This window comes from Pipistrellus hanaki (assembly GCF_964339955.1).
Source record: "Pipistrellus hanaki genome assembly, chromosome: 1".
NCBI lineage: Eukaryota > Metazoa > Chordata > Mammalia > Chiroptera > Vespertilionidae > Pipistrellus > Pipistrellus hanaki.
Genome location: NC_140503.1, coordinates 187,638,801 through 187,660,677, shown reverse-complemented (window position 1 = coordinate 187,660,677; position 21,877 = coordinate 187,638,801). Strand labels below are relative to the sequence as shown.

The 21,877-nt window shown below is 38.4% G+C and overlaps 1 protein-coding gene across 5 annotated transcripts in view; it reads left to right on the top strand.

The window, feature by feature from the left end:
* NSUN7 (NOP2/Sun RNA methyltransferase family member 7) overlaps positions 1–21,877 on the top strand; it is a 38,374-nt gene that overhangs the window by 11,833 nt on the left and 4,664 nt on the right. For 3 of the 5 annotated variants that reach the window (XM_084900819.1, XM_084900816.1, XM_084900820.1), the window contains 3 exons: positions 9,991–10,134; positions 13,623–13,724; positions 15,744–15,861. In XM_084900819.1, the coding sequence (XP_084756945.1) occupies positions 9,991–10,134; positions 13,623–13,724; positions 15,744–15,861 (364 nt within the window). The remainder of the gene's footprint in view (positions 1–9,990; positions 10,135–13,622; positions 13,725–15,743; positions 15,862–21,877) is intronic. The other 2 variants (XM_084900817.1, XM_084900818.1) reach the window with 2 other exon arrangements.

Sequence of the window (21,877 nt, the reverse complement as noted above, 5' to 3'; positions counted from 1 at the left end):
AAATTTTTCAAAATTGATGTAATTAAGTCATAGATAGAAAAAGCTCTATGAATTTCAGTAAGAATAAATATACAGAAAATATGCAAGGCACATCATAGCATAATTGCAGAAAGACGGAGTCAAAGAACAGTGTTCAAAGCAACCAGGGAAATGATAGAGTATTTTTTTTTAATTTTATTGTTGAGAATATTACAGATGTCTCCCTTATTTTCCCTCCAATGTCCATCTCCACCCGGTTCCCACCCCACCCCAAGTCTTCACTACCCTACTGTCAGTGTCCATAGGTAAGATCTTTGGTTAATCTCTTCCTGCCCTTCTTTCCCCCCTTCCCTCTGAGATTCCTCAGTCTGTTCCATGCTTCCATGCCTCTGATTCTGTTTTATTCACCTGTTTATTTGTTCATTAGATTTCTTGTTTGTTTTTTATTTTTAGATTTGATTGTTGATAGATATGTATTTGTTGCCATTTTATTGTTTATATTAGAGGCCTGATACACAAAGATGCATGCAAGAATGGGCCTTCTTTCCTCTGGCTGCTGGCAATGCCTTCACTCTGGCTGTAGCTGCCTTCTGCCTCCCCACGCTGCCCAGAAGCCCAGAGTGGCTGGGGTGGTGTGGAACACCTGCATCGTCGCCATGGTGACATGTAAGCACCCTGGCCACTTGATGCCTGCATATGCAAATTAACCCACCATCTTTGTTGGGTTAATTTGCATACTCCTGATTGGCTGGTGGGTGTTGTGAAGGTATGGCCAATTAGCATGCTACTCTTTTATTAGTGTAGATTTTATCCTTCTTCTTATTCTTCCTCTTTTTTTTTTTTTTTAATATATTTTAATGATTTTCCACAGAGAGGAAGGGAAAGAGATAGAGAGCTAGAAACGTCGATGAGAGAGAAACATCGACCAGCTGCCTCCTGCACACACCCTACCAGGGATGTGCCTGCAACCAATGCACATGCCCTTGACCAGAATCGAACCCGGGATCTTTCAGTCCACAGACCGACGCTCTATCCACTGAGCCAAACCAGTTTTGGCTTCTTCCTCTTCTTAAATAATACACTCCAACATTTCATTTAATATTGGTTTGGTGGTGGTGAACTCCTTTAGCTTTTTCTTGTTTGTGAAGCTCTTTATCTGACCCTCAATTCTAAATGAGAACTTTGCTGGGTAGAGTAATCTTGGTTGTAGGTCCTTTCTATTCATCACTTTGAATACTTCTTGCCACTCCCTTCTGGCCTGCAAAGTTTCTGTTGAGAAATGATCTGACAGTCATATGGGTGCTTGCTTGTTGGTAACTACTTTTCTCTTGCTGCTTTTAACATTCTCTCTGTCTTTAACTCTTGGCATTTAAATTATGATGTGTCTTGGTTTGGACCTCTTTGGGTTCCTCTTGTTTGGGACTCTCTGTGCTTCTTCATCTTGTAGATCTATTTCTTTCTTTTTTTTTTTTTTTAATAAGTTTTTATTTTTTATATTATTACAAATGTTCCTTCCCCCCCCACCACCATTGCTCTCCTCCACCAGGTTCCCACCCCACCCTCTGCCCTTTCCCCTCTCCCCATTGTCCTCATCCATAGGTGCACAGTTTATGTTCAGTCTCTTCCCACGCCCCCCTCTCCCCTTTTCCCCAAGAATCGTCAGTTCACTCCCCTTCCATACCTCTGATTCTATTATATTCAACAGTTAATATTGTTCATCAGATTTTTTTAATTTCCTTGGTTTTTAGATTCACTTGTTGATAATTACGTATTTGTTGTTCATAATTTTTATCTTTGTTTACTTTCTCTTCTGAAAGAACCCCCTTCAGCAATTCATATAATTCTGGTTTGGTGGTGATGAACTCCTTTAGCTTTTTTTTATTAGTGAAGCTCTTTATCTGGCCTTCGATTCTGAATGATAGCTTTGCTGGGTAGCTTATTTTTGGCTGTAGGTTCTTGCTATTCATCACCTTGAATATTTCTTGCCATTCCCTTCTGGCCTGCATGGTTTCTGTTGAGAAGTCAGCTGACAATCGTATAGGTGCTCCTTTATAAGTTACTACCTTCTTTGCTCTTGCTTCTTTTAATATTCTCTCTTTATCTTTTGCTCTTGGAATTTTAATAATGATGTGTCTCGGTGTGGTCCTCTTTGGATTCCTTTTGTTTGGAGTTCTGTGCGCTTCCTGGACTTGTAAGTCAAATTCTTTCACCAGGTGGGGGAAGTTTTCTGTCACTATTTCTTTCAGTATGTTTTCGATATCTTGCTCTCTCTCATCTTCTGGAACCCCCATAATTCTGATGTTGGTTCGCTTGAAGTTGTCCCAGAGGTTTCTTACATTATCTTCAATTTTCTGGATTCTCTTGCCTTCTAGCTTCTGTGGAGGAGTGTCTTCTGGCTCTTTATGTTCCAAATCTTTGACTTGATTCTTGTGATCTTCCCTTCTGTTTTTAGGATTCTGTAGAATATTTTTTATTTCAGACAATGTATTCTTTATTTCTTGTTGATCCCTTATCATTTCTTGTTGATTCCTTATTAATTCTAGTTGATCTCTTTTCATATCCTCATAGGCCTTATCCATCTTTTCTAGGAAATTCTTGAAAAACCTTATAAGCGTAGATTTGAACTCTATATCCAGACGCTTTTTGTCCTCCATTTCTTTCGTTTGTGATCTATTTTGTTGTCGCATTTCGCAGTTACAGATGGGACGGGGTTTCAGGGTGGGGCCTGCAGCTTTGGCTTCCGTCAGCCCTGCCCTATGCGGGTCCTTCAGTGCTCGCTGCCGGCGCCTCTGAGAGAAAGGTGCCCTCGATTTTCGCCTGCTGCCAAACAGTCTATGCTCTCCCACAATGAGCCCGGTATTGGGGTTCAGTTCAGTTGGAAGTGGAGTTGGAGGTGGCGTTCAGAGCAGTCTGGAGCCCCAGTCTCCTTCCCGTCAGGGCAATCCCGCGGCACAGCCGACCGTCCCTTCTCTGGGGGCAGTGTGCGCGCCTCCGGGACCTCCTTTCTCCGCTACCCCGGGGTTCCGACTTACAGCCCAGCTCCCTATGGCTGAGCCTGAGTCCCCGCGGTCTGGCCCAGAACTGGGGTTCAGAGCAGTCAGGGGCCCAGCACAGTCGGAGTTTTATCTCCTTTCCGCTAGGGAACGCCCGCCAGGCACTCGGCCTCCCTCCTCTCCGGCTCCGTCCTCTCCGCGCGCGCCGCGTGTCTCCGTACCTTAGGCTTTTACAGCTCCTCCGTGCTTCCTTCTGGTTTTCTCCTTGCTTCTTGTTGTAGGATTTCCAGTCAGTCGACTTTCCTGTAGTTCTGGGTAATGTCCATTTTATATTTTAGTTGTATTTTATTAAAATTGTTGTGTGCGGCTGCGGCTAGTTGCCTACCCGAGCAGCCATCTTGGATTCTCAGCCTTGTAGATCTATTTCTTTCACCAAATAGAGGAAGTCATTATTTCTTCAAATAGGTTTCAATATCTTGCTCTCTTTCTTCTTCTTCTGGCACTATAATGCAAATGTTGGTATGCTTGAAGTTTTCCCAGAGGCTTCTTATACTTTCTTCATATTTTTAAATTATTTTTTTCTTTTTGCTCTTCTGATTGGGTGTTTTTTGCTTCCTCATATTCCAAGTCATTGATTTGATTAATGGAATCCTCTACTTTATTGTTGAATCCTTGTAAATTGTTCTTTATTTCAGTTAGTGTGTGCTTAATTTCTGACTGGTTTTTTTTCATGTCTTTGGCATTCTCACTAAGATTCTTTTTTTTTTTTAATTAATATATTTTATTGATTTTTTTACAGAGAGGAAGGGAGAGAGATAGAGAGCCAGAAACGTTGATGAGAGAGAAACATCCTGCAACCAACGCACATGACCTTGACCGGAATCGAACCCGGGACCCCTCAGTCCGCAGACCGACGCTCTATCCACTGAGCCAAACCGGTTTAGGCTCTCACTAAGATTCTTAAAAGTCTATTGAAGAACCTTGAGTAACCTTATAACCATGGTTTTGAACTCTGTATCTAATATTTGCTTACTTCCATTTCTTTCATTTGTGACATGTTTCTTTGTCTCTATATTTTGGCTGCTTCCCTGGGTTTGTTTCTATGTAATAGGTAGAGCTCCTATGTCTCCTGGAATTGGTAGAGTGGCCTGCCTTCCCATTCACCTGAGCTGGGCTCTCTAGGTGCACCCCTGAGTGGGCTGTGTGCATAGTCTTGTAGTTGAGCCTTGATTGTTGTTGGTCTCTCTGGGAGGAATTGACCTCCAGGCCAATTGGCTGTTATGACCAGCTGTGACTACAGTGGGAGAGCTGCTGTGCAGGATTTGAGGCCTAACTGTGGAGCAGTTTCTTCCAATATGTGTCCCAGAGCCACCCAGTGCTGGAGCTCAGATATTAAGTCCAAGTAAGTTCATATGCTGGCCATTTAAAAGGAACACCTGGGTCTCTGGCAGCCTCTGTGTCACTGAGCCCCAATCCCCACTGGTGTGTGTGTGTGTGTGTGTGTGTGTGTGTGTGTGTGTATTTTATTGATTTTAGAGAGGAACGGAGAGGGAGAGAGATAGAAACATCAATGACGACACAGAACATTGATTGGCTCCTCCTGCATGTCCCCTGCTGGGGATTGAGCCCGCAATCTTGGGCATGTGTCCTTGTCCAGTATCAAACCCGGACCCTTCAGTTTGTAGGCCAATACTCTATCCACTGAATCAAACTGGCTAGTGCCCCCCTGGTTTTTACAGCCCATAGTTATGGGGACTTCTCTTCCCAGGTCTGGGAACCTGGACTGGGAGGTCTGGGACACTTTTCTCCTCTTGGGTTGCCTCTACAGAGACTTATCTCTCTGGTGATTAAAAAAGCAGCATGTGTGGATGTCGGACCAGCTTGCTCAGTGCAGGTTCCCTTTCTACCAATCTCAGTGCATTTTCTTATTTATTCCTCTAGTTGTAGGACTTCCATTCAGCCAGCTTTCAGGCAGTTCTCAATGATGGTTGTTTCAGTATTATAGTTGTAATTTTGATTCATACTATTCTTAAGGAATAACAATAAAACTAAAAACTAACTTTTCAACAGAAAATAACTGAAGCTAAGATATCTACATGTTGAAAGAAACTGTCAGGCTAGATTTTTATACTCAACAGAAATATCAATTAAAATAAAGTGAAATAAAGACATTTTCAGACAAATAAAATCTGAGTTTATAACCAGTAGGCACACTAAAGAGTATACTAAAGACTATTGTTTAAATAAAAGGAACATCATCTCATATAGAAAGTTGTAGATAACTGGAAGAAATCATGAACAATGGAAAAGGTAAATACATACACAAATCTAAATAAGAGTAGTGTAATGTCTTGTGGGATTATAAATATGTGTGTTATATATACTTAAAATACAACAACATCACATAGAAGAAAACAGAATTAATATGTTCTATCATACTTGTTCTGTCCATGAAATGATAAAAGTAGTAAATTATTAAGTCATTGATGTGTATTATAACATTTGGAGCAATCAAATAAAGGATGAATATCTAATAGCTAAGGAAGAGAGGGAAATGGGATTAGAATATTATATTGACATGTATGATACATATTACTGAAACAACTGCAATATATAATATAATAGAGGCCTGGTGCATGAAATTCATGCACAGGTAGAGTTCCTAGGCCTGGCCGGCGATCAGGGCTAATCTATGGGGTGGCTGGTGGGGCAATTGGGGGGCCCACACTGGCACCACCTTGGCTGGCCTAGGGCCTGTGGGTTGGAGGCAGCTTCTGCATTGAGCGTCTATCCGTTGGTGGTCTGGTCATTCCACCTGTCATTCTGCCAATCAGTCGATTTGCATATTAGGCTTTTATTATATATTATAGACACACACACTAGAGGTCTGGTGCATGGATTTTTGTACCAGTGGGGTCCCTTGGCCTGGTCTGCAGCTCTCTGACATTCCCCAAGGGGTCCCAGATTGTGAGAGGTTGCAGGCCAGGCCAAGGGACCTCACTGGTGCACAGTCAGGTCATTGGAGGTCTCCAGGGCATTTAGGCCTATCTCGCCCAGTCCCCATCAGGGCCCAGGAGGGACTGCAGGAGGGCTCCAGGGTGTGTCCAGCCTGTTTTGCCCAGTCCTGATGGGCTGGATCTCAGCAGTAAGCTAACCTACCTGTCAGAGCGTCTGCCCCCTGGTGGTCAGTGCACATAATAACGAACGTCGAATGGTCACTTAGGCATATATATATATATATATATATATATATATATATATATATATATATATATTTTATATTTTAATATATATATTTGCTAAAACCCCTCAGTGAGGAAGGAAAAACAAATACTGCTGGGATAACTGGATAGCCACTTGCAAAAGAATGAAGTTAGCCCTAGCTGGTTTGGCTCAGTGGATAGAGCATTGGCCTGTGGACCACAGGGTCCCAGGTTCAATTCCAGTCAAGAGCCCATGCCTCAGTTTCAGGTTCCTTTCCAACCTGGGCTCTGATCAGGGGTTATGCAAGAGACAACCAATCGATATATTGCTCTCATATTGATATCTCTCTTTGTCTTTCTGTCTCTTACACTGTCTCTAAAAATCAATGGAAGAAAAGCCTTGGATAATGAGAGAGAGAGAGAGAGAGAGAGAGAGAGAGAGAGAGAGAGAGAGAGAGAGAGGAATTAAGTTGGACTCCTACTTCAAGTTATATACAAAAATTAACACAAATAGGGTTAAAAACTGATGTAAGAAGTAAAACTATAGGGCTCCTAGAAGAAATCACAGGGTATATCTTCATGACCTTGGATTTAGCAGTGGTTATTTAGATATAATAGCAAAAGCATAGCAACAAAAGAAAAAAATAGGAAAATTGGACTTTATCCAAATTAAAAATGTTTGTTCTTCACAGGTCACTATCAAGATAGTGAAAATGACAACCCACAGAATGGGAGTAAATATTTGAAAATTGTATTTCTGATAACAGACTTGTATCTAAAATATATTAAAATCAATAAGATAAATATCACAAATAATGGCTAAAGGACCTGAATTTATTTTGACTCAAGAAAAAGATCATAAAACAATTCTGATCTGGCCCTGGCTAGCTCAGTTGGTTAGAGTACTATCCCAATTTGCCAAGGTGGTTGGTTTGATCCCTGGTCAGGGCACATATAAAAAAAATTCTGAGCCCATTCAGATAAAAACCACTACAGATCCCAGAGACAGTTAAAACATAATAAAAAGATACTATGAGCAACTTAGTGCCAACAGACTTGAACATTTAAACAAAATGGGCATATTCTGGGGACAATATAACTTACCAAAACTTAACACAACTTTTAGTATACTCCATTCTCCATTGCCAGCTGGCTCAGCATTAGGCTCTGCCTTCAGAAGGTGCTGGAGAAACATTGCAAAACTGGAGAGGAAGAAGAAAGGACTTTTCTGCTCCCAAGGTCTGCTTTTCCCTGTGGTGGCCGTGCAGGGCTCCTAACAGTGTTAGCCTTGCCCTCTTCTCAGAGATCTGTCTCAGCCTTGTTTCCCCTTCCCCTTCCTCTGACTTGTTAAGTTCCTTGTTTACAGTTCTTTCAGCAGTGGCTACTCTGGTAGTTATCACCACTTACATTTTAGAGCCCTCAAGTAGTTGACCACCTTTTACCTAATTAGCAGGGAAAACAGGAACTATTGGGTGGCCAAGCATAGAGGAAAGCTTTCTCCTTTTTGAAGTATTCCAGATAATGAAAAAAGGATGATAGAATGAGTAACTAGTATAGTAGCCCCTCCTTATCCGCAGGGGATACAATCATGATAAAGTTTAATTTCTTAACTAGGCACAGTAAGAGATTAACAATAATAACTAATAATAAAATGGAACAGTTTTGACAATATACTGCAATAAAAGTTATGTGCATATGGTCTCCGTATCTTTCAGAATATCTTAGTTCTGTGCTCACCCTTCTTGTGATGAGATGTGAGATGAATGAGATATGAGATGATAAACACCTACATAATGAGATGAAGTGTTAGGCTACTGATCCTCTGATGATATATCAGAAGGAGGATCATCTGCTACCTGTGATCCTGAATCATTGAAATATGATGATGTCAATGGTTGATGATGTCATTGGTTGATGTCAGGAGCAGCTGAAGTTGATGATTGGGAAAATTTAATATTTCCAACCATGGTTGACCACAGGTAACTGAAACCATGAAAACAAACTAAGGGAAGACCATCATGCTATGACTATTTTATAACCCCTTTGCTGATACCACAGAGGGAACATAGTGGATGAATATGACACAATTTGGGAAGTAGTTTTGCTTCCCTCTGACTCCCCACTGGGGGAGAAAAAAAGACTGAATTTAATTGAGCTTCTAAAGATCTACTGATTGATGGGAAGAACAAAAAATAGGACATATGAAATCACACTCTAGGGCAGCAATTAGCAAAATCTAGACTGGGAAAATCTAGTACAAATAACTAAGTTTTAAGAAATAAATTAATAATGGAAAGGTAACCTTCAGATAAAAAATATTTAAGATGTATCAATTTAAACTATTAAACATTTTTGATGTGTGTCTGATGGGAAATTTGAGCCATCATTTGATACCATTATTATTTGATGGTAATTAGGAATTCTTTTTTAATTTTGCAATTCTATTTTAAAGGGAGTTCTTATCTTTTAGAGATATACAGTGAAATATAGATTCAAAGTAATGTGGGGTGGTAGAAGTGGGTACATATGTAGATGAAACAAGATTGAAGATGAATGGTTCACTGTTGCAGGTCTGTGACAGTACTTGAGAATTTATTTTGTATTATGACTATTTTTGTACATGTCTGAACTTTTCCAATAAGTTAAAATGGGGGTGGGGGTGGGGGAGCAAAAGGCCCACTTGAATAAAACAGTAATTTCAAAGGAGTCAGAATAGGAAGAGGGAAAACTTGATCAAGCGAGAGGAAGGAGTGGGTAGGGTAATTTCAGGAGTGACTCCTCAGAAGTGAGGGGAACATGAGCCATCGCAGAAGTAAAGAAGTGGCATTAAGATAGGGGCACAGGGCTGTGGCCAGGTTTCTCAGTGGCCCGGAGACTGAAGACTCCTGGGTTTGATTATTTTCAAGGGCATATACCTCAGTTGCAGATTGTTGTTGAAGATTAACAACAAAAAGGATGGGCACAGAGAGTTATAACCTGAGGGAGAGCAGACTCTCAAATTAAATTTCAAGGCCCCTGAGGTACCTTACACTGTGCCTCATAAATACTACTGATATCTTTTTCTCTGGGAAGATAGATTATAAAAGGGGATTTTAAAGATGGACAGGGAAATAACTGTTACTGAGCACCATGTGAGCTTAAATACTTCATCTCAGTCTTCACCACCGTTAGATAAGGGAGGCTTTGTTATCCCACTTAATATATTTTATTGATTTTTTACAGAGAGGAAGGGAGAGGGATAGAGTTAGAGACATCAATGTGAGAGAAACAATCAGCTGCCTTTTACACCCCCCCCCCCCCCGGGGATGTGCCCACAACCAAGGTACATGCCCTTGACTGGAATCGAACCTGGGACCCTTTAGTCTGCAGGCCGATACTCTATCCACTGAGCCAAACCAGTTAGGGCTGCTATCTCACTTTAATGAACAAGGAAATGGAGGCTTTGAGAGTTTGTCACACAGCTAGTAAATAGTGAAATCGGGAATCAAATTTGGGTATTTCTGCCTCCAAAGCCATTTCCCTCCACTGCAGCATACTGCTTTAAATGGAATCTGAAGTTCAGAATGGAAAACTTACAAGTCTTATGTAGGAATACTTAAACTTCAAAATCACTCAAGTGAAGAGAAAAGCCTACAGAATTCATGTCTTAACTGCGAACTTATCAGAGATGAACATCCTCCTTTCAGACTACATTGGAATGACGTTTTGTAGCAACGAGGATTTAAAAATGAACACTGATAATAGGCTTACTTACATACCACATTAGGGCTTTTAATTAGTATTTTACATTATTTTTTCTATATTCTTTCTCCCAGATATTGAAATACTTCCTGAGTCATTTCTGAACATTGAATGGAAGGATAATAGATTACAGAAAGTTAAAGTGATTCTCCTGCTACCTCGTTGTTCAGGACTGGGTATTAGTAATCCAGTAGAATTTATTTTAAATGAGCATGAAGGTACTTGTTTTAATTTTTAAATTCTAAATTATTGAAATGTATTGATAATTTAAAATAATCAAAATGACATCAGATATATCTGATTAATGAATAGCTTCCATGTATGAAATACTGTGTATAATGTATTTGATATTCACTGCCTCATCTAATCTTTAAGCCAATCCTATGAGATATGGGCAAGGGTGATATTCAAAATATTTAGTAATTGGAATGATGTAGTACATCAGAATAGAAGCTGGCCAGTGCTGTTCTGGCATATTCTGGAGCTCAAGTTATAGGCATTATAATTTATCAGTACTTATTTGTATTTTTTAAAATATTTTTTAAAATATATATTTTATTGATTTTTTAACAGAGAGAAAGGGAGAGAGATAGAGAGCTAGAAACGTCAATGAGAGAGAAACATCGACCAGCTGCCTCCTGCACACCCCCCACCGGGGATGTGCCTGCAACCAACGTACATGCCCTTGACCGGAATTGAACCCGGGACCTTTCAGTCCGCAGACCGACGCTCTACCACTGAGCCAAACCGGCTTCGGCTAAAATACTTTTTTTTTTTTTTGATTTCAGAGAGGTAGGGAGAGGGATAGATAGAAACATCAATGATGAGAATCATTGATCGGCTGCCTCCTGCACGCCCCCTACTGGGGATCAAGCCCGGAACCCATGCATGTGCTTTTGACCGGGATCGAACCTGGGACCCTTCAGTCCGCAGGCCAAAACACTATCTACTGAGCCAAACCAGCTAGGGCAACAATTTATCAGCATTTTATAGATGAAAAAACAGACTCAGAAAGATTAATTCATTTTTATAAGGTCACATAGCTAGTTAGTAGCAGAACTAGGACTCAAATTTCAAACTCAAGACCTCCTTAACATGTATGGTTTCTGATATGAATACTCAGATTAAATGTTAATTCTAGGAATATTTTATTTCCTTTAATAAATTTCAAAATATTATTTAACATGAACCTTTATTGAGCACTTACACGTAAGGCATTACTGAGCTAAGCACTTTGTTTGGATAATGTCACCATATCCTCACAAGAATGCAAAGAAGTAGTTACTCTTATAATCTTCATCTTACAAATACAGAATCTGAGGCTTACAGTAGAGTTTGAAGTCCCCCAGTCATTTGACTAGTGAGTGTCAGAGCCCGGATTAAAGCACAACGGCTCTGACTCCAAGGTCAGCACTTTGAATCCTTCTCTTAATCACAGTATATTGGCCCCATGTTAACTGAAATTGACTCTTACTCCAATCCCTTTACATTGAAAGGCATAGATAAAGGTAACTAGAATACTAGACAAAGAAGACATTCCACTAATATTCAGAACATGGTGAGTAACTTCTCTTTCTAGCAAGGACATAATTTAAAACTGAGAGAAAGAAATGAAGGGAAAGGAACTAATATTTATTGAGCAAAACTGTGCACTATCACTTAATAGTCACAATAACTTTTGGGGTTAGTATTATTTGATTATTTGTATTTTACAGAGAGGAAAAATCCAAGACTCAGAGAAATTTAGCAAGTTGCCTAAGGTCATATAGCTAATAAATAGCAAAACTTGGTTTTAAACTTAATCAGCACATTTTCTTTCCAGTAACTATATTTTAAAAATTTGTTTTACTACATTATTTTTAATTGGACTTATACTGTACCACGTGGAATATTGACGTGCTGTAGATAATGTTTTTCCAGTGAGAGTTAAACAGAAGAATAACTATCTGAGATGGGAGAGCAGGCTGAGAAAATGCCTGAACTAACTCTGGGAAACGATCAGTGAAGAAGTAGTAGACACTGAAAGGAGACGGGGAGAAATAGCACTATAATAAACCTCACAGGCAAGAGAATCATAGCTGAGAATGTGGGTCTCTGGCCTTATCCGGGGCCATGTTGGAGTGGGAATGCAGAACTAAAAAAGCCGTGGATGAAAATAAACCAGAGGCTGGGAGACCAGCCCAAGGGAAATGACAAATGATGATAAAGGAAAAAGTTTTCTAGGTATTGGTAACGTTTGGAGGCAACAGGATAAAGCCAACAAGTGGTCTTTGGCAAACTTGGAAAACCGAGGGCTTCTGAAGAAAACTACTCTGAGGAAATAATAGCCAAAGCAAATAAGGAGCTGCTGACCTGATGACTATGGATGAAACGGTAGCCATGAATTTAGGGGATGAATCCAAAAGATGTTTTTGTTTTGTTTTGTTTTTTTAATATATTGATTTTTTACAGAGAGGAAGAGAGAGGGATAGATAGTTAGAAACATCGATGAGAGAGAGTCATCGATCAGCTGCCTCTTGCACTACTGGAGATGTGCCCGCAACCAAGGTACATGCCCTTGACCGGAATCAAACCTGGGACCTTCAGTCCGCAGACTGACGCTCTACCACTGAGCCAAACCGGTTTCGGCCAAAAGATGTTTTATCTGACTTAGATGCTAGGTGGAAGAGAGCAATTATGAACTCCTTTTGGAAAACATTGAAAACTGTTAGTTAGAACCTTTGAAGAATATATGAAGTTTAAAATCACTTGGAATTATTTTAAAATAAGATGAAAAGGTAATATATATGGTTTTAGAGTGTAATGATGTAAACCCTAAATAGTCCTTTAAAAAGTGATGGATAATTTTGGAACAGAGATAGAAAGATGTGGAGTGTAAAACTAAGTTGAAAAGAAATAGAGTTTAATTAACCTTCAGTGATATTGCTAGAGTGGGGAACAGCCAAACATGGGGTAAAAACAATTGGCTGTTACAGTCCAGGGAGTTACTAAGAGGTGAACAATACAGAGGTTAGAAATTCGGCTCTGTGGTTAGGTTGTGGAGCTAGAATCATGGTTCAACAGAGTAGCTATGTGACCTTAGACAAGTTGTTTAATGTAGTATGTTTACACAGTTTCCTCAATGTTAAAAGTTGTTGAATAAAATAATCTATATAAAGTAGCATTTAATATGTTTTAGCAAATATCAAGAAATATGTTAACATTAGCTTCAGAAATTAAAATGTTACTATAATAGTTTCTTGATCTATTAAGAAGGCATATATTTGCTTCCTTGAATTTTTTTCATCTAAAATTTACTTTGGTAAGTTAAATTTTTAAATTGTATTCTTTTGTGTGTTTTTCATACAGAGATTAGACTATAGGTCATCATTTCTACTTGGGAAAATAAATGTTATCATCTCCTTTAGTCTATTAGTCTCTAGGCTGACAGCATTCTTTTTTCTCTATCTAAAGACTTATTTAGCTAGTTGAATGGCTACCATAAGAGTTTGGAGAAAAAGAAAAACGATTAAAACTAAAAAAAAATGATCTTTGTCAACTTAGTTTTCAATATTTAAGTCAGTGTTTTTATAATACTGTTTAGTTTTAATATTTTCCATGAAAACTTTCATTAATAGGGAAAATGATAAAAAAAAATAATGTGATAATAGCCATATATGGAAAACATGTAATAGTGATATAATTTTTAAAATTTGTTTGCTTTTAGATACAGATTTACTTAAAGATTTCTCTCAAGGAGGCACATCAGAAGAAAAACTTCGTTTTCTTGCTCAACAGCAATATGAACAGCTAACACATGCAATGAAATGTAAGTTTATCAGTTCAGTCTTAATATGTTTGCCATTTAAGAAACATTAATATTCTATTTCTCTAGTATAATCAGGCAGTGAGGTGTGAATTTCCCAGAACACTCAGTCTTAACACCTTAAAGTAACAAAATATTCATTTTTTTTATCAACTTAAGTCTTTAAAAAATATATGCTTTGCTATCATTTTTAACAGGTTAGCAAGGATAATTCATATTTCTTAATGCTGAAGTGAAATAGTTATCTACATCCATTATGGTAGTTTCATCTTCTCTCTTCCTTCTCTTTGGCTTCTTACTTGATGTAATTTTTCTGTTGTCACTAACAACTCTTCTACAATCCAAATTTTAATTAAACTCTTATTTCTCTTACTGCTAAGTAGAGAATAGAGAGAGGCAATTACACATCAAGCCTAGATCTCTTGATTTGAAGCCTGAGTAGTAAGTTCTTTAATCACTGCATTCAGATTTAAGTACCATTTAGATTCTGAGTACACATGGACATGGAAATCTAAAAGTACCTGAGAAATTGTATACATTTTTATGAATTCAGTGCATATTTATCAAATGCCTACTCAAAGGTAAGGATAGGTGTTAGAGACAGAAAGAGTGCCTCCACCCGATGCTAGCAGAGCCAAACACTAGACACTGAGAATTGCAGTGGAGAAATACTGGCTATTTTATTGAAAAATGGTGCCACCCAGGAGAACGGGAAGCTAATGCTCAAAAGCCTGATTCCTTGAAGATGGGTAGGTGACAGACAAAGGGCAAAATCTCAAGACACCGTCGGTCCCAGGTCATGTTGGGAGTTGATTGGTAGGAGGTGAGGTAAGGGTAGAGAATAATTTCCTCAGGTCTTAAGGGCAGCTCTGAGGTATTTTCTAGTGTCCCTTTGTCTGATGTCATGGGACAGTAGCTGGGGAGTGGTTCCACCTTAGGGCTCAGGAGCTGAAACTTATGTTAAGATGTTATCTTTAGCCTGCCAGAGGTCTAGACCTTGTGACCATTAGTCAAGTCTGACCTGTCTTCTACTCCCTGGGGTTGCTGATGATCCAGGGGAAAGGCTAGGTCTCTGACAGGTGTATATATAGCTAGAGGGATATCATTTCTAGAATTAGGACTTAAAGCTAACTTTAATCAAAGTTATAGGGACCCTCGGTTTCATAGGGTATTGGTAATTCAAAACATAAAGATATAGCATACATGAGGTAGAAATGAGGCAAAATATAAGGCACAGAAGAGTTCTGCCCTTTTGATGCTACTAAACATTAAACATGATAATTGTGTATATTATCTATGAAATAAGTTGGACAGAAGATTAGAAAGTTGGTAACTAAATTTTATATTTTCTCTCTGACTATTCTATTTAAAATTACAGTATAATCTCTTGAAACTAGACATCCTCCATACCTGCTTTGTTTTCCCTCTATGGCATTTATTATCTAATTACACTTTTCCTGCTTATTTATATCTAATTATATCAATAAAACATCGAAAACAAGCTCCCCAGAGACAGGGACTTTTGTCTGTGAATCTCCAATGGCTAGAACAGTGCTTGGTAAGTGTGGACAAATGAGTTACAGGTAGTAGCATTACCTCATTTTAAAGATGAAAAATCTGAGAGTTTCAGTAATTTTCCTAGGTTCGGACAGCAGTAAATAATAGAACTAAGATCCACATGTCTGTCTGTCTGTCTCTAGAGTCCTTTTATTTAGTTATATGATATGGCTTGTGGAATAGTGGCTGGAAGTAATCGCTCATGGTCATCGTAGTATTTATTTGTTTGTGTTTGTAACTAACTAGGTTGGTCACATTGATTGAATTTTTAATTCTATACAAAACAGATTTACTTTTGGGCCACAGACTACATAATTAATATGTGCTATACAGGGGAACCATCTATGGAAATCATTCCCATCGATGCCATGCAGTATTAATACAAACATAGGTTTGGAAACATAGCACATTTGTTTAGAATCGTTCATGGGGCCATTGTGTTAATTACATCTTCTTTAAATGTAGTTATGAAAGCTCAAGCAGTTGTTTACTGCACATGTTCAGTGTATCCAGAAGAAAACGAAATTGTTGTTAAGAAAGCACTGGAATTTCAAGACCCTGGGACCAAAATACAACCTTATAGGTAAATAACTCAACCAAATATCTTTAAAAGTCAAAAATTATGATTTTCCTAAGTTTCCTGAAGATTTTCCATTTTCTTTTTGTTAGACTTTAATATGCCCAAGTTGCTCATCTTCTCACAACATTAACATCAGTTCTGTAGAGCCTTTACTATGGCTTGGTATGAGCATTCTCTTGTACACTGGATTTCTATTGTTATTGTTAAAGCTAAAGCCGCTTTGACTTACTGTTTTCTGGAAAAATTGAGTCTAAACTGTATATCCTGAGTATTAGATACATCCATGCCCCAGTTAGAAAAAAAAAAGTATATAAAATATCCTGAGAAACTAGAGAGAAAATTGGATGTTTATTATCTGAAAACATCCATTTCTTAATCCTTTATATATAGCCTTTGGCACCAGCAAGACTGAGGTAAAAATAGCCTGAATAACTAGAATAGTAACTTCTGTGTAAAATGTTGCTATCACCTGGGGATAGAGAAGAAAAACAGTAATACTACAATTGAACTGTGAACATCAAGATAAGGAACAGGAAAAAAAGATAAGATATAAGACTATACAACACCAATTAATTCTACAAGTATGTGATAATAAAGTATTTAAAAATGTTTCCTTCTATTTTCTTTTTTAAAAAATTATCTTTATTGTTCAGATTATTACGGTTGTTCCTCTCCCCCCCCCCCCCTCCAATAGCTCCCCTCCACCTGGTTCCCATATCCTTCTATTTTCTAAATATGTTTTTATTTATTTTTAGAGAGAGGAAGGGAGGGAGGGGGGAGAGAGAGAGAGAGAGAGAGAGAGAGAGAGAGAGAGAGAGAGGGAGGAAGGAAGAGAAAGAAACATCGATGTGAGAGGGAAATATTCATCATCTATCTTCCGCACACCACTCCCCCTATTGGGGATTGAGCCCAAAACCAGACATGTGACCTGACCCCGAATCTATCTGGGATGATGCTCAATCAACTGAGCCATTCCTACTAGAGCTCCTATTTTTTACTTATTATTCATGTTTTTGAAACTTTCCTTTAATTCTTATAGAAGAGTCTTAATATACATATGGTTTGCTTCCTTCTTTTAATTTGGTATTTTTCCTTTGTCCATTCACAAGTGGACATGTTAGTCACACCTGTATTTCCCTTCTTATTTTACTTCCTTCTTTAGTAACTCCTGTGGGTAGCTAACAGCCAGTCTTATGCTCTGAGTGATTCCAACATAGTATTAGGCTAAATCACCATCTAGTGGCAGAGAGGATTATTGCAGATATATAACCAAATTCATCAATATGAATGACCATTTGTTAGGAATAAGGTTTCTAAGAGTGTAATATGGCAAACATGGAAGAATATCCATATTTTATTTCACTAGATTTTATTTAGGTAAACCATTATTAATATACTAGGGGCCTGGTGCACGAAATTTGTGCACGGAGGGGGAAGGGGCGGTGTCCCTCAGCCTGGCCTGCACCCTCTCCAATCTGGGACCCTTCAGCAGATGTCTGATCGCCCCCCTCTTCCTCCCACCGCTCCGTGCCCGCTGTCCAGACGTCCTCCGCTGCCGGGGAGGAAAGCTTGCCTTGTCGCCATGGTGACTAAGTAAGCATTCCGTCAGGCCGCTCATGCTGCCCACTCTCAGTGGCCAGCCCCCCAACCCCCTGGGATTGGGGGACTCAGCCAGGGCTGAGAGGACCGGGTGCCGCCATCTTGTGGCTATGGGTGCCGCCATCTTTGTGATGGAGTGATGGTTAATTTTCATATTACCCTTTTATTAGATAGGATGAGATTAGGCACATTTGCTGTTTTACTGACTGGGAAGTATACTGTGGGGTAAATAAGAGTGAGGGTTCTAGAGCCTTAGATTTTGAACATTTTTGCAGTATTTGAAAAAGAAACTCATTCAAATGCTCCATACATGTTTTTAAATAACTATATAGCTTTTTCTGTTTTAAAGTCTAATATTGTCTATTTGATGTCTAGTATTTTTTATCATAAGTTTAAGTAGTTGTTAAATATATTATTTCCGGAATGTTCTATTACACCTATAATTTAAATATATTTCTGTTAAATCTTTGTATTTGCAGATTTATCTTATTCAATTTATGGAAAAATGATGAATTTGTTACCTATTTTACAAAACTAGTTGTCATTGTGAAGACCAGATTGACTTTGTCAGAAAAGTCTGAGTTTAAAAAAAAATATTTTTATTAATTTCAGAGAGGAAGGGAGAAGGAGAGGGAAATAGAGGCTGGGATTCTAGCATGCAACTTGGGAATTGAACTGTGACCTCCTGTTTGATAGGTCTATGCTCAACCACGAGCAGCACCGGCCAGGCTACTTTTTAATTCAAGTAAGCATGTTTACATGCCCCCATGAGTTCCTTCTAATTTTAATCTAAGATAGATATGTGGGAATAAGGAGGGGAAGGAGAGGGGAGAAAAGAAGGAAGGGAGCGAGAGCAGGAAGTTCAAGAAGAGAGCTTTTCAGTGTTCGGCAAACTCAGATTTCTTACCTGCACCCTGCTCTGACACTGGAGCAGAGAGCTGCGTTCTTGAGTTGGACCTTTGTTGAGCAGCACACCTCAGGACAGTGTACTATAACAAGGCAAGTGAGTGCCTTTTGGTTAAGTAGGAGAAGGGTATTGTGGAAGCAGAGGAAGGAAAGGTGGCTGTAACATGGATTATATTATCTTCCTCAGCGGATCTTGGTGGAGATTGAATATATAACTTCATGGCACATAAGGAATGTTTAATAAATTAGCCTGTTCATATTCTTTACCACCTTTTCAACTGTATTATTTATCTTCTTTTTATATGCCTTGTCATTGTGTATTAGGGATATTAATTGTTTTCATATGAACTATAGATATTTTAAAATAAAATTTTAATTGAAATTGCTTTATAGAAATCTCAAATTTCTGTGTAGACAGGTGTATCAAACTTTTCCTTATGGCTTGTGTTATATTGATCCTTAGCTTATACATTCTTTAACCAGTTTTTCTTTAATATTTTTATATTTAAATAATAGATTTATCTGCTGTTTCTTTTGGTAAAGGAGAAAAGTATAGAGAATGCTCCATTCCCCACCTCGGGTCCTTCACCTCCTTCCCCCCACTGATTTAAAATGCCTCTGGTGTTTTATGTTATAATCCTGTTATATATTCTTTTGTGTGAGTCTGTACTTCTGTGCCACTCTGTTGATGTTGGCTATTTCTATACTAATATAACAATGCTTTAATTATAATTTTAAATGGTTTCCTCTTCAAATTGTATTATTTATTTTTATTTATTTATTTTAAAAATATTTTTTATTGATTTTACACAGAGAGGAATTGAGAGGAATAGAGAGTTAGAAACGTTGATAAGCGAGAAACATCGACCAGCTGCCTCTTGCCCACCCCCGACTGGGGATGTGCCAGCAACCAATGTACCTGCCCTTGACCGGAATCGAACCCGGGACCCTTCAGTCCACAGACCGACGCTCTATCCACTGAGCCAAACTGGTTTCGGCTGTATTATTTTTTTTTAAATTTCAAAATCCCTACCCACATTTGTGTATCATGTAAAACAACCCAAAGATGAATAATCAAAAGGTTAATAATTACCTTTCTATATCTCTTCACCTCCAAATCCCCAAATGCCCAGCAGCCGGAGCAGGGCCCTGGAGTTCCCTTGTTGACCTGGTGTAACCCTGTGTTCCTTTCTAATGTGTGGAGGTCTGGAGGGGGCACTGGGAGAGCTGGGGCAGCTAGAGGGCACCAGAAGAAACATTATTATCACTGGTATAGCCACGCCAGTGTGTACTAGTCAAATATCAGCCGCATGAGTGTGTGTGCACAGGCGTACCTCAGAGATACAGCGAACTCAGTTCCAGAGCACCACAATAAAGTGAGCTGACATCTTTTTACCGTGGAGGGTCTTGCCTTCAGTGTAAATAGCGCAACATTTGTGAAGGGAAATAAAGCAAAGTGCAATAAAATGAGGTATGCCTGTATATAGATACTATACACACTAAATATATGGAATTGTTCCTATTTTAACAAGTTTTAAAAATTGAAATGTTATACACAAACAATAAGTCATCATTTTAAAGTGTATAATTCACTGCTTTTTAGTATGCTGAGGAAGTGTTTTTAATATATTGCACAACCATCAGCGTGAGTTCCCGAACATTTTCATCGCCCCAAACAGAAACTCTAAACCCCCTACGGAGTCACTTCTCATTCCCGGGTCCCCCAGCTCCTGGCAGCCACTTACATACTTTTGTCTCTATGGACTTGCCTATTGTAGACATTTCAGTTAAATGAATTTATACAATACCCTGATATCATAAGCTCGAAAAAATCCCAAATGTCATCATCTCATTCAAGTGTAAGTGAGACTCCGGGCATGAACTTATTTTACTATTCAAAGAAATGGGCTGTCACCTGGGGTTTGGGAATCATTTGGCTTTGGAGGGGCATTTCTGGACGGTAACTTGACTAATCTTAATTATGGATTATTAGTATTATTAAAAAAGAGCATACTGTAGTATATGTAGTTAAAATACATCATAGACTATCAAATAAGTATGTATTGAATACCTATTATATACCAGATACTCTCCTAGGTAATAGGATAATAGGAATATATCAGTGAATTAAAACTGACAAAAATTCCAGCTTATGAATATTTATATCGTGGAGCTATGTTCCTAATTGGGAAGAAATGATTATTTTCAGAGGGTATTCTTTAAGTGAAAACATTTTTAAAAATTACTTCTATGTGTTGAGAACATATTTGAACAGGCTTTAGAAATTCAGTTTGTTGGTTACAATGTTGCGAGAGGAGAAATGAGCTCTCTTGCCTTTACAACCTACGTAGCTATTATTACACTAGCATTTTAACAGCTCAGTTCGGCATAAGCATTTATTAAAGCACCACCATTTGCCAGATGCTTTGGCATGTCCTTTGAGGTCATGTGTGTTTGCCTAGATCCTAAGGGACGTCTCCATCCCTTTACTCACTTTATGCCCCAGACATATGGAAACACTCGCCATACCCCACCCAGACATTTTCACGTTCTCCTTCCTGCCTAGAATCACTGTCCTTACCTTATTGGAAACCTAATATTCTTATAGATATAGCACCAAGGCTACTACTTGTGTGAAATCTTCACATTTGATGTCTCCCGTGGCCGGAGTTGATTGTATTTTATTCTGTATTACCATGGAATTGTCTCTAGTTTGCTCAGCATTCTTATTTGTGCTTCTTTATATGGTGAACTGATTAGAGTCTACAATTAAATTGTAAACCATTCATGAGAATTAACATTTATGTGCTTTGCACAGTAGGCGAATCATTAATACATATACATTCAACATGTGTTTTTCTTCTTCCCCCTCCCCCAGCGGTACAGATCATCATTCAATTTATGGAATGGTCACTTCTGAGCCAACTCTTAATTCCCATACTACAAAATCCTTTATTTCCACTTCTATAAAATAACTATAAAATCCAGACCAGAAACTCTCCTGTCTGCCACACACAGGCCAGGAGGCACTTTCTCTGTTGGCTGTAGCTGCAGCCCTTTAAAATGGTGTGAAGTCTCAGAATATAAGAGACAAAATTATTTAGAGTTTCTGATATTTTAACATATATGAAAAGTGTTTATTGCCTTGGTTAAATAAATTTTAATTGTAAAAGTATGGAAATATAAGAATTATTTATTATTTATGAACGAACCACTTACTAGTAAATAAGAAATTAATTATTAAATACAAAAACCAAAATTGTATTTTAAACTTCAGTGATTAGAATTTTTTATTTCTGATATGAAGTTTTTATTATGTACTTTCTTGGACACTACATAATTCATCCATTAAGACTAAAAAAAAGTTATTGGGAAAAATAATGTAGTTAAAATGCTAGACCAAATTTTTATGTTGTAATTGTGCAAAAGGCAACTAAAAGAAGGAAGTCATACCTTGTGTAGTTTGACAACATGTGGAAGTAAAGGATTTTTTGTGTGATTACATATTAACCTG